At 33.0% G+C, this 10,958-nt stretch overlaps 2 protein-coding genes across 2 annotated transcripts; one reads left to right on the plus strand and one right to left on the minus strand.

The window, feature by feature from the left end:
- Nucleotides 1–3,444: 3,444 nt before the first annotated feature.
- Nucleotides 3,445–6,091, minus strand: Tsp_04697 (protein mab-21). The gene is made up of 3 exons (XM_003369227.1): nucleotides 6,042–6,091; nucleotides 4,976–5,223; nucleotides 3,445–4,580 (listed from the first exon to the last, which is right to left on the minus strand). The coding sequence occupies exons 1-3, from the start codon at nucleotides 6,089–6,091 to the stop codon at nucleotides 3,445–3,447; spliced, it is 1,434 nt and encodes a 477-aa protein (XP_003369275.1).
- Nucleotides 6,092–9,944: 3,853 nt separating this feature from the next.
- Nucleotides 9,945–10,786, plus strand: Tsp_04698a (putative protein neurobeachin; the record flags this gene model as incomplete). The annotated part of the gene is made up of 5 exons (XM_003369228.1): nucleotides 9,945–9,952; nucleotides 10,067–10,169; nucleotides 10,247–10,362; nucleotides 10,451–10,520; nucleotides 10,645–10,786. Coding segments are annotated over exons 1-5 (439 nt in total), but the record flags the coding sequence as incomplete, so codon positions are not given.
- Nucleotides 10,787–10,958: the final 172 nt, after the last annotated feature.

Here is a 10,958-nt window from a genome sequence, read left to right on the forward strand (position 1 = left end):
CATTGTTTATACGAATTATGCGGATTGTTTTTGTTGCAAATATTGATCTCTTGAACGCAATTGACAGAAATGACGTAATTGGGGAAAGATATGGAAGTACCATTTGTTCAGTTTTGTGGTTTTTTTTTGGTTTTATTATTATTATTTTCCATTTTTGATTTCTCAAATTTAATAATTAGAATGTGAACAGTGAAATGAGTTGTCTGTCTGTCTTTTTGTTGTTGTTGTTGATGATGATGCTGTTAGTTTCTGTTCTTTGATTACAGTTCAATTACAATGATGGATGTATGGTAAATTTGTAGAGTCCAGATGGTGGATAGGGGACGTCATTTTTTGTTACGTGGGAAAGTGCAGCTTGCATAAATTCATTTCACGTCTTATTTATTTACTGTCTGGTTCGATAATTGTAAATTTGAAAATTGAAAGGAGAAAGAACATGTGAAGGAAAAAAATGACGTATATTTTATTTATATAATCATGGCAATTTTGATTTGTTGTTATTACTTCTCAAATGATCACAGATATGTATAATTATTAATTATAAATTTGAAACATGAAATTTTATTGTAAAAATTGAGTAATTATTTCAATAATTGATGCAATTGATTGAAGCAAATGAAAAGGATTCTTTGTTTTAAAAAATGAATGAAAAAAAAATCGAATTTAACAAGTTGGGAAGGAATGTGATGTTTTTTAGTAGATTTATTTAAAATATAACATGTTCTGTAGCACAAATGTGAAATGACCAGATATGTCAACGGCGATTATTATTATTTCAAACTGATGTTGACAGTTGGTGAATTACGACGAATTATACGAATAATCGACCGACAGTTTTAATTTGCGTCTTGTTTCATACAGTGATGTGTGTATTTTTTCTTAATTTCAGTAATTCCCAAATTGAATTTTATAAAATGCTTTTGATTCAAAAAATGGCCATGTGGACTATTTCAACTTCACTGAATTGATGCCGTTTTTTTTTGTAATCTGTTGTCCAGTTTATCACACAATTTGTGGGCAGTATTAATGTTAGTCAGAAGCGGTTCAACTGTGCGGACAAATTAATTGATTCGATGGAAGCTCTGTGCTCAGGCAGAGCAGCAGTAGTGAAGCTTTTAGCTGAATGAAGTTCAGGAAAATGTAGTTGGCAGGCAATTGTGTGAATGGTGACGTTAACATCCATCAAGCTATGAAGCACCAAGCTCTCTTTCTCTCTGCCTACTTTGTCCTCTTTCCATTGCTGTGTTGCTGCTCCTCTTCTCCACTGTGCCAGCTTATCGTCCGTTACTTCCATTGCATATCGGTGATTAGTGGTGGGTTTTAATGTCTATTGATTGGAAACAACGCTGACAATGGATGAGTGATTCGAAATTTCGGAGGAGAAATTGGAAAATATTTATTATTACAATATTTTTGTGCTTGAAACGCAATGTGATGAAAAGTTGTATTTTTGAAATATTTATATATCATTTGAATCAAATTTTATTCAAAATAAATAAAAGAAAATATCATAATTTATATTCAAGTAATAAGTAATTGTAGGTTGATATAATTTTTTTTCTTTGATTAAACTTTTACATATCATCAACTCTGAAAGAAAGGAGAACGGACTGACTGAGAGCAATGCTTATTGTAGTATTGAAATAATTTTGCGAATTGTCGTTTATTCATTGGTGGAAAATATTTATGTAAGCTTTTCATTTCCAATTGTATGTTTGAAAATGAATTTGGAATTTATAAATTTCCTTTTCAACTTTTTCATCATATCAAATGTAAATTTATTCATATATAATAATTTAGTGGTGATCAGTTATGTTGCTGAAAAATTTTGTTTGTTTGGTTGATTATTCTTTTTTTTTGTAATTTTTGATTTTTCCACTTTTTGTTAATTGTCTCCAATTGTTTGTTTGTATTTTTACTTGCATATTGTTGATTTTTGAAAGTAATTTTTTGTTTGTTTGTTTGTTTGTTTGTTTGGTGTAGCAGGTTTTGTTGACACGTTGTTTGAATATGGTTGGAGTGAGCAAGCAAGCAAGCAAGCAAGTAAATAAGTAAGTAAGTGCTCAAGAGAGGAAGATTTAGAGAGAGAGAGTGAGAGAGTGAGTTTTTCCAAGTGTACGTTTCCATCAAAATTTAGTTAAAAGCATCATTCTGAGCTTATCATTGACTCTAGTGAAACGAAACGACGAACAGCTTAATTATTTGAGTGAGAAGAGTGTATATGTAGAAAATGCCATATTGCGAGCATGTTGGTTTGGTTGATGTGCTTTGACAATTGGTGTTGAACAGAGGTGCGCCGTTGGTGTGCCACCGGTTGGATGTTTTGGAAACGTTTATAATTTAATTTAAAAATCAGCCTCATTCAAGCAGAGCTTTTAGCTTTGGTCTTTTCTTTCATTTTCAAAATTATTTTCACATTACCAGACAGACAAACGGGCTTTCCTTTTTTACCAATGAACAGAAGAAATACTTCTTCTTTTTTTCCCTTCCTCTGGATGATATTATGATTATTTCATTTTTATATTATATTATATTTGATTCTTCTTTAAATGACAACGAGGGGAAAGGAATGAATTTTCGAGTTCAATTTTGTCTGATGCTGTTGTTTTTTAATAAACAGTGAAAAGCCGAGGCTTATGCTCTTGTCAAATTTAAAATGCCCACTTTATCCCTACACTCAAGCAACTGTTTGTGCACTTTTATATGAATTTTTGACGGACGGAAAATTTATAAAATTTTCTTTTGAAAATAATTTCCAATACGGGTAATATTTTTAAAATGCAATTAATGAATTTACGAAATGACAATTTATTCGACTAATTATTTGCAATTCCATTCATTGTCATAAACAAAAAAGCTATTTACTAAATTGCAAATTCACTGCAAATTGCAGCGAATCACTAGGCAACAGTGGCACTTATTTCCAATGTTATGTCGTTGAAGAGATAAATTTTCTTTAATCAATCATATACATTTCAACTGTGATTTTCAATTTGAATTTTTGTGTTCAAGAAAGGAAACAATTGTGATAATTTCTTACGTATCATTTTCAAACGCAATCTGTACTTTTTTGACGAAAAAAAGTTGTTGTAGAAAAAAGTTTGTTTGTCGTATGATAATATTGCTCGATGGTTTCATTCATATATGTGATCTTTGGTTACGTTGACAGAATGAGATGCGTGTAAATTTTAATTACTAAATCACAACCATCAGTCAAAAAAACGATCCATTTGACAACTTTCAAATGATAAAAAAATGAAAAAGAATCGTTTTCTGGAAAACGAATGACTAGAAGAAACACGGTAGTGGTAGTAGTAGTAGTAGTAGTAGATATGATAGCACTACGCACATACGCACACGCACACACACACACACAATAATGGGAGAGAAAATCTCAAACAGTTTACACACATATATATATGTAGTGTGTGCGCTACCTTTTGGTCATAATGTTTCCAACGCACGGGGATTGGTGATCAATTCTCTGAGCAGGCGCCAGGTTTGCTTGGCCGCCTGATCGAGTAGTACACTGGATGCACCTTGGAGTAAATCCAACGACGGGATGAAATAGTGCGGGCACTTGCGGCACTGTAGACAGCTGACCAGTTGCAACAGTACGCCGATGATTCGTTCACCCATTGCCAGTTCATCCCATTCGGATTCGTGTGGATGCTTTTCGCATTCGTAAAGTACCAACGTTTTTACCACGTAATTGGTCACCGCTGCGCCGTTGTCCAGGTGACGGTCTCGTAGGGTTTTCAAAATTGTCAAGCATTTTCTTCTGCTGCCCATCGACAGTAGAATATCCTCAGCTTGGTTGAAACTCATCACCCAGGCGTCGCCTTCCATGGCCGACTGTTTCCCTTGCACCGTCGACACTTCTTTGCTGTGCAAATCGAAACCTTCCTGCTTCACCTCGTGGACCAGGGACAAGCTCGGCCAAGTGGTGACCGGCAACGGCCAGTGGGACGCACTCCTCGGCCAGATGTTGCCGCACCGGAACGCGGTTGTAATTTGCACCACGTAACGGTCGTTGACCCGCAGTCTCACTTCCGTCGAATCTTGCAGCATCTGTATGCAGTCGCGGTACTGGCTTTTTTCGACCGCCTGGGCAACCAGAGCTTGGAACCGGGATCGAATTTTTCTGGCCGACAAATAGCCACTGGCGGTGATGAATTCCACCCACAGCGACATGGACCTCTTGCGACCGTCGCTGAGTTTGAGAACCGCGCAGCCGGGCACTGAACCATCGTCGACAAAATTGAACACGCCCATCTGGTTCAAATACAAAATGATCTCGAACTCGGTCGGCGACAGCACGTACGCCCCCTCGTACCGGCCACCGCCCTCGACCAGCGTGCTTATGAATCTCGGCTCTTGTACTTCCACTTCTTTCAGCACGTCTTGGACAATTTTGCAAATTTCACGCAACGTTTTGCTGGTGGTCGCTTTGCGGGCGGCAACTCGATCTTGGTAGAAGCGATTCAACTGGTAGACGGCCAAACTGGGCTGGCCCAGCATCTCTTTTTCACTTTTCTCTTTTTCTCGTAATCTTGCACTTTTTCGTCGGATGATCCTTTCTGAATTTATTATTCAACATCACACCACCAACACCAATATTGGACTGATACAACGCTGTGCATAATTTGTTGCGGTTCAGGTGATGGTGATTGCTTTTCTTTTCTTGTCTTCTTCTATGGTAGGTAACAATGGAAATTTGGGAAATTAAATTGGATTCAAATTCTATATACTTCTTGATGCGAATGAATAAATGGATGAATGGACGACTTTTCGATGATGATTATTGACACAGTACAAGTGAAGGAAAATGCCAAGGTTGTCTGTTGTATGTTATTGTTATGCTTATTATTACTGATGTTGTTGATGAAGCATTTCTTCACATGGTGACGGTGATGATGATGATGATATTCGTTTTTTCTCCATTTTTCTTCTTCCAACTCTTTCGCTCATTCACCGCAAGTGGAAACTGACACGACCGCCTGTCTGTTCACAAATGCCGCTGCTAATTGGTGGCGCTGTTGTTTTTTGAATTTTCTATTGGTCGACGGTCGGATACGTTGCCATGGGGGAGGCGGTACAAGCTCCGCCTTTGGGCAATTAGCGTAAATCAGCCGGGCTGGCTTTTTACACCGGGCCGGTCCGTCGGACGGTTGATTGACAGTAATTGCTTTTTCTGTTACCAGGTTCAGGTCAGGCGATCCTCTCTATTTTCCCATATAGAAGTGGTGATCACCACCTGACCCCCTGAATCTTTCCCAAAGGACCACCACCATTACTACAACTATACTACTACTACTACTACTACTGGGCTTTTAACAACGCCACCACTTCCGATTCTATTATTATTATTATTGATAATATTTTTCTTGGCGGTTGTTATCTATCTCTGTTTGATTATTTTTTCTGCTTTTACCTGGACCGGCTTTGATATGATCATTTTTATTTGCAATTTATTTTTACATAGATATGTACATTGCACTTTATGCGATGCTATACAACGCTTATGCTGTTGTTGTCAGCTGGAACATTGGAACAATTAACAAAACTTGCTTTTTTCAAAAAAAAAATATATTTCAACCTTGTTTGGACAAATTATGTTTTTTTTTGTTTTCAATTTTAGTTGTGCGTGAAATTTGAATTTAATTGACAAAAATAATTATCATTAAGTTTCACTGTAGCGGCAATGATTTCCAAATCGAAACAGCTCTGTAGTGTTGTAATACAATATTGAACTATTTTTGCACTAGCGTGCCGGCTAATTTTTACATACATCTTTATCGTTATTTTTGTTGTCGTTTGATATGCATGATGAATAATTATTTTTGAATTGAACTTTGAATTTTTTTTAAAAATTATTCCATTATTCAATACTAATCAGATTAGATTTATTGTTTTTGTTGTAGTTGTTTTTTATTCACGTTTGAACGTGAAATTTGATGAATGAATGAATGAATGATGCATTTTTTTTGTTTTACATTGAAAAATATATTCAAACGTTTAAAAAGAAAAAAAACATTTACATTTCTTCAACTGTATTCGTAGAAAAGATAATCGTGGTGATTGATTTCATTTTGGGACAGAGAAGCAAAAAATCAGCAGTTCAGGCTAGTTTTGTTTTTCTACATCCCTTATTTGCATGTTTATTAACAGTAGTAGTACCGATGCATGCATCTGTTTAATCGAAATTAATAAAATATGAATTTTTTTGTATCTTTTTTTAATTTATTAATGAACTGGAAAAGTTGAGATTTTTTTTTGTTAGCTGTTGAAATGAAAATTTGAAATATTGGTTTTTTTTTCAAATTATATCTTTAGATGAAGATTTTAGAAAAGATGAAATGGTTTGCTTGTTCAAGTTGAATTTTAATATTAATTTACATTTTAATGAAATTTTTTTAAATTAATAAGAGAACATCTTTTAATATAAAGTATTTGCACGAAAAGTGAATAATAAGTTTTTACACAAGTTGTATTTGTGTTTCTCTGAGGCGTGTGGCTGGGGAAGGGAGGGAGGGGTGATTGGATATTAGTGTGTGTATATATGATGTCAGTATGACTTTGTTAATCGACATACACGATGATGATGATTGTGTACAGTTGATAGATGTCTGTATTTCGAGTTAAAATTAATGATGGAATAGTTTCTTTGAATAAATAATTTTTCTCTGTTTGCACTTAATTGACCGTGTATCAAAAAAAGTGCACGATGATATCCGTGCAGTATTGGTAACATATGAACACTGTGTGATATGAAAAAAGAAAAAATATGTGCAAAAATTTGTTTGGTTAATAATAATAACGAATGTGTTTGAAAATGTTGTGGTGTTGTACTTTTTGAATAGAATGAAATGAAATGATGAATGATGTGGAATTGATCGATGCCAGCCGGCCAGCCAGCATGGCAGATCAATGCTTGATGACGATTATCGGAAAGCAGGTTTAGTGGAAAAAAATTATCCACAAATCAAATTTCGAAATGATTTAAAAGCAACGCTGCGTGAATTTCTCCTTTTCACTGACAAATATCTAGTAAAAATTTCTAATTTTATAATTTCTAAATTTAGATTGACACTGGTGGAATTCTTTGCGCATCATTTGTATTTAAAATATAGTTGGTTTATTTATTACAAACGGCCTGACTTTGGAAATTGATGATTGAATTGGTGATAACATTCGAAACTGGGAGGGATGTGTGTGATTATGTTAGTTACAAAAATAAAAAAAGAAAAAAATTATTTATTTATTTGTTGAAAATTTTAATATTTAAATTTGTATACTGAAAAAATGAAATTGAGAAAAAAAATTTTTTTTTAATTAATGTGTACAGTTTATTAGGTATGTTAGTAGGTGTGGGTTAATTAATTAATTCATTTGATTAATATACTGAATGAAAATAAGTATCGATTGGATCGTTCGTCGGTGGTTGTTTGTTGGTAGGTGAATTTGTTTTTTTTCTTTTGAAAATCTTCAGTTTCAGTTCCATTTCAGTTAGTTAGTGTTGGATGTTTTGCATAATTTGATGCTTGCAACTAATAATTCTCAAGGACTATATACCAATTGATGACGATGGTATTTGCATTAAGAAAGTGTTAAGGTAGAGTTGAAGTTTTATGAATGTGATGTTTTTGGAAGAAAAAATATTTTGCGTTGTATGCATGCATCGTTGTCCCTGAATGGATGGCTTTTCTGTGTTTGTCTGCTTGTTCGACGCGACTGGTTCTTCTTGCACGTGCCCTGCCTGGTGTGTCTGTGTGTGTGTGCAAAAGTGATGGAATTTATGGACAATAATAATTTGTGGTTTTTCACGCATCGGTGAAACTGTTATTTATTTTTAAGTGCTGAAATGTCAGCGGCTTTTCCAGTTAACCACACATTTTCCATTCTACAGTAGTAATGACATTTTTCTTGTAAAATTGTACAATTTATTCATTCATTCATTCATTCATTTATCACAAACAATTGAACAACAAAATTTCAAAAAATATTCAAAATTTACAATCATTATTATTTTCCAATAATATTTTGTTTGTTTGTTTTTCTGTAAACTGAGAAGGTCGTTATGGTTTGAAAAGTAGGCTGAATGGAAAGCAGTTGTTAACGGGGACAGCAGTTATCGCACCAAGATTTTTCAAAGATTATAATTTAATTTATTTTTGTTTGTTTTTTTTAATTTAATTTTCTTGATTTACTTACTGGCAGAACATAAAATTGTTAATTCAACTTGCTTGTAGTATTCTTTTTTCATTTAAAAACAGTTGTTCTTTTAGCTTATTCCCATTTATGAATATTATCTGTTTTGGTTTTGCACATTGTTATTCTTATTGTTGATGTTGATAGAAAGTAACAGAAATTTGAAAAAAATATTGAAGAAATAAGAAAAATAAAAAAAACAATTGCTTTTATTTATTAATTTATTTATTTTGCATATTTGACAATTCTCCGTAATTAAAATACTGTTTTGTAATTGTGAAATGCAAGTTAGTATAGTTTTAATTTGATCAATTAAATTTTTATTTATTTTTTATTTTTAAAAATAGATTATTGTAAAATTTTAAATAATTACTTTTGTTTTTGAATCTGTTTGTTGTGTAGTATAATTTTAATGTGTAAAAAAATAATATTGGTGTTCACTTGTTGTTGCTTGTTCGCTCAGGATGTTGAATAAGATTAATAATTAATGGATTTATTAATATTTCCATTTTTTTATTCAATTGTATTTTTATTTCAGATACTTCGATATTGTGAACATTTACACGGTCGATGGCATACTGCAGAAATACGAGCAATTTTTTTGCGCAGGCATTTGTTGCAGAATCGTGCACTGGAAATATTTCTCACAAGTCGAAGTACGTTTAAATTTATCTTTACATATTATATCATATCATATCATCTTATCCTATCGATAAGACTTATCTTATTATGAAACATTTACTCATTGTGTATACCGAAATTAAATGTATTCATGCGCATATATACATATGTAATATATGCATATGGGCTTCAGTTATTTATTTTGAATGATTATTGCACACTACTTGAACGTCAGTTGTCTTTTGATGAAAATGATTGAACGGTGCTATTTTTGTTTAATTTTGACCTTTGAAGAAATGAAATTTGATGCATTTATAATTTATAAGTGAAAATTTCAATTATTATTTATTGACGTAATTTGCACATTTTTTGGAAAACGTGTAAACAGGGCAACAGAAAGTTGCGTTTTGTCGGTTTTAAAATGGGTGAAAACAGTTTTTCAATGTAAATAACTTGATTTTTAAATTGAAACCTTTTCATTCGATTCGAACAATTGAAATATACGAAATTTGCGAATAAATTTATTTCATAATAACATGATAAAAAAATGTTTTTTTTTCTCTCTTGAATACTTTATGAAAGCAAAAAAAAACTATAAGAATATTTCATTTTATTTACGCAGCCTATCGTTTTATTCTTTTTTTTTAAAGGAAGATGAAGATATCCTTTACAAAATAAATATTGTCTGTATAATTTTATGCATACACAAAAAGATGGGGTTTTGTATAAATAATTGTTGTTGATGATGAAGTAAGCTTGTTGTTGGCTTGAAGGCTCGTTGAAAGGGAAATTGTTGACGTTTGGTAAAAAAATTTTAATATTTCCATATCCGATTGCTGAATGACATCGAAATTTGTGACTCCTCTGACAATTGACTGATAGTGGTCGGCTTTGCTTTGGCAAACAATACTTCAGGGGCTATTGTTCGTCCTCTCGTTTGCAGATTATCATTTTTCCATTACAATTGTTCTTTTCTGGGCTTTTCAATAGTGATCCGTCCATCTTTTCGATCAGTCGATGAATTAATTGCAAAATCAAGAAAACAGTTCACAATTTAACCAACAACAACAACAACAATAATGATAATAATAATAGCCTGTCAGAAGAGGATAATGAATATGTATGTAAAAAACAAAAAAAGATTTGTTTTTCACATATTATTTTCTTTTATTATCTTTTAATATGATAATTGTTTTAATTAATTTTAAATCTCGATGAGTTGTTTTTATTTTAGCAGCGATTATGTTTGCATTTCCAGACCAGAATACTGTCAAGAAAGTGGTCCAACGTTTGCCCGCAGTTGGCGTGGGACAAAAATACGGAATAGCTCAGAGCCGGTGGAGGAGAAAAATATATATTTTTTTTAATATATTTCATTTTATTTCTATTTATTGTTTGTTTGTTTATTTTGCAGAAAAGCATCTTTGATGACCCCTCGTCAATTGTTCAAACATTCAGACATGCCACAGAAATGGCAACGACGGGAAATATGCAATTTCGAATACTTGATGTTTTTGAACACTATTGCCGGTAAGCAGAAATGCTTGTTTGTTTATTTAAATTATATTTTCGAAAGCGTAAAATTGTCCCTTTTTTTCTTGACGTTTCATGTTCACAGGACGCACGTACAACGATTTAAATCAGTATCCTGTATTTCCGTGGATATTGTCCAATTACGACAGCGAAGAGTTGGACTTGAAGCAGCCGGCCAATTTTCGGGATCTTTCCAAAGTTGAGCAGCATTTTTGAAATTTGATGAATATTTATTTATTGTTTTTTTCTTTCTACTTTTTATATTATACACATGTGTAGCCTGTCGGTGCTTTGAACGACAGTCGTCGCAAGTATTTCATCGACCGTTATCGACAATGGGAACATGATAAAATTCCACCATTCCATTATGGTACACACTATTCAACGGCTGCTTTTTACGATGAATTGGCTCATGAGAATGGTTTGCTTAATTTGTTGTTAATATTTATTCATTTTTTTTCCTTTGTAAAAATTTACTTTATGTTTGTTTTCTTTTGTTTTTGTTCAAGGAACCATTCACGAGTCTTTTTCTCAGTCTTTCAGAGTGGGAAATTTGATTCATGCCCGATCGGATGTTTTCACAGCGTTGCCGA

The sequence above is a fragment of the Trichinella spiralis genome (assembly GCF_000181795.1).
Source record: "Trichinella spiralis strain ISS 195 chromosome Unknown Scfld1557, whole genome shotgun sequence".
Classification (NCBI taxonomy): domain Eukaryota; kingdom Metazoa; phylum Nematoda; class Enoplea; order Trichinellida; family Trichinellidae; genus Trichinella; species Trichinella spiralis.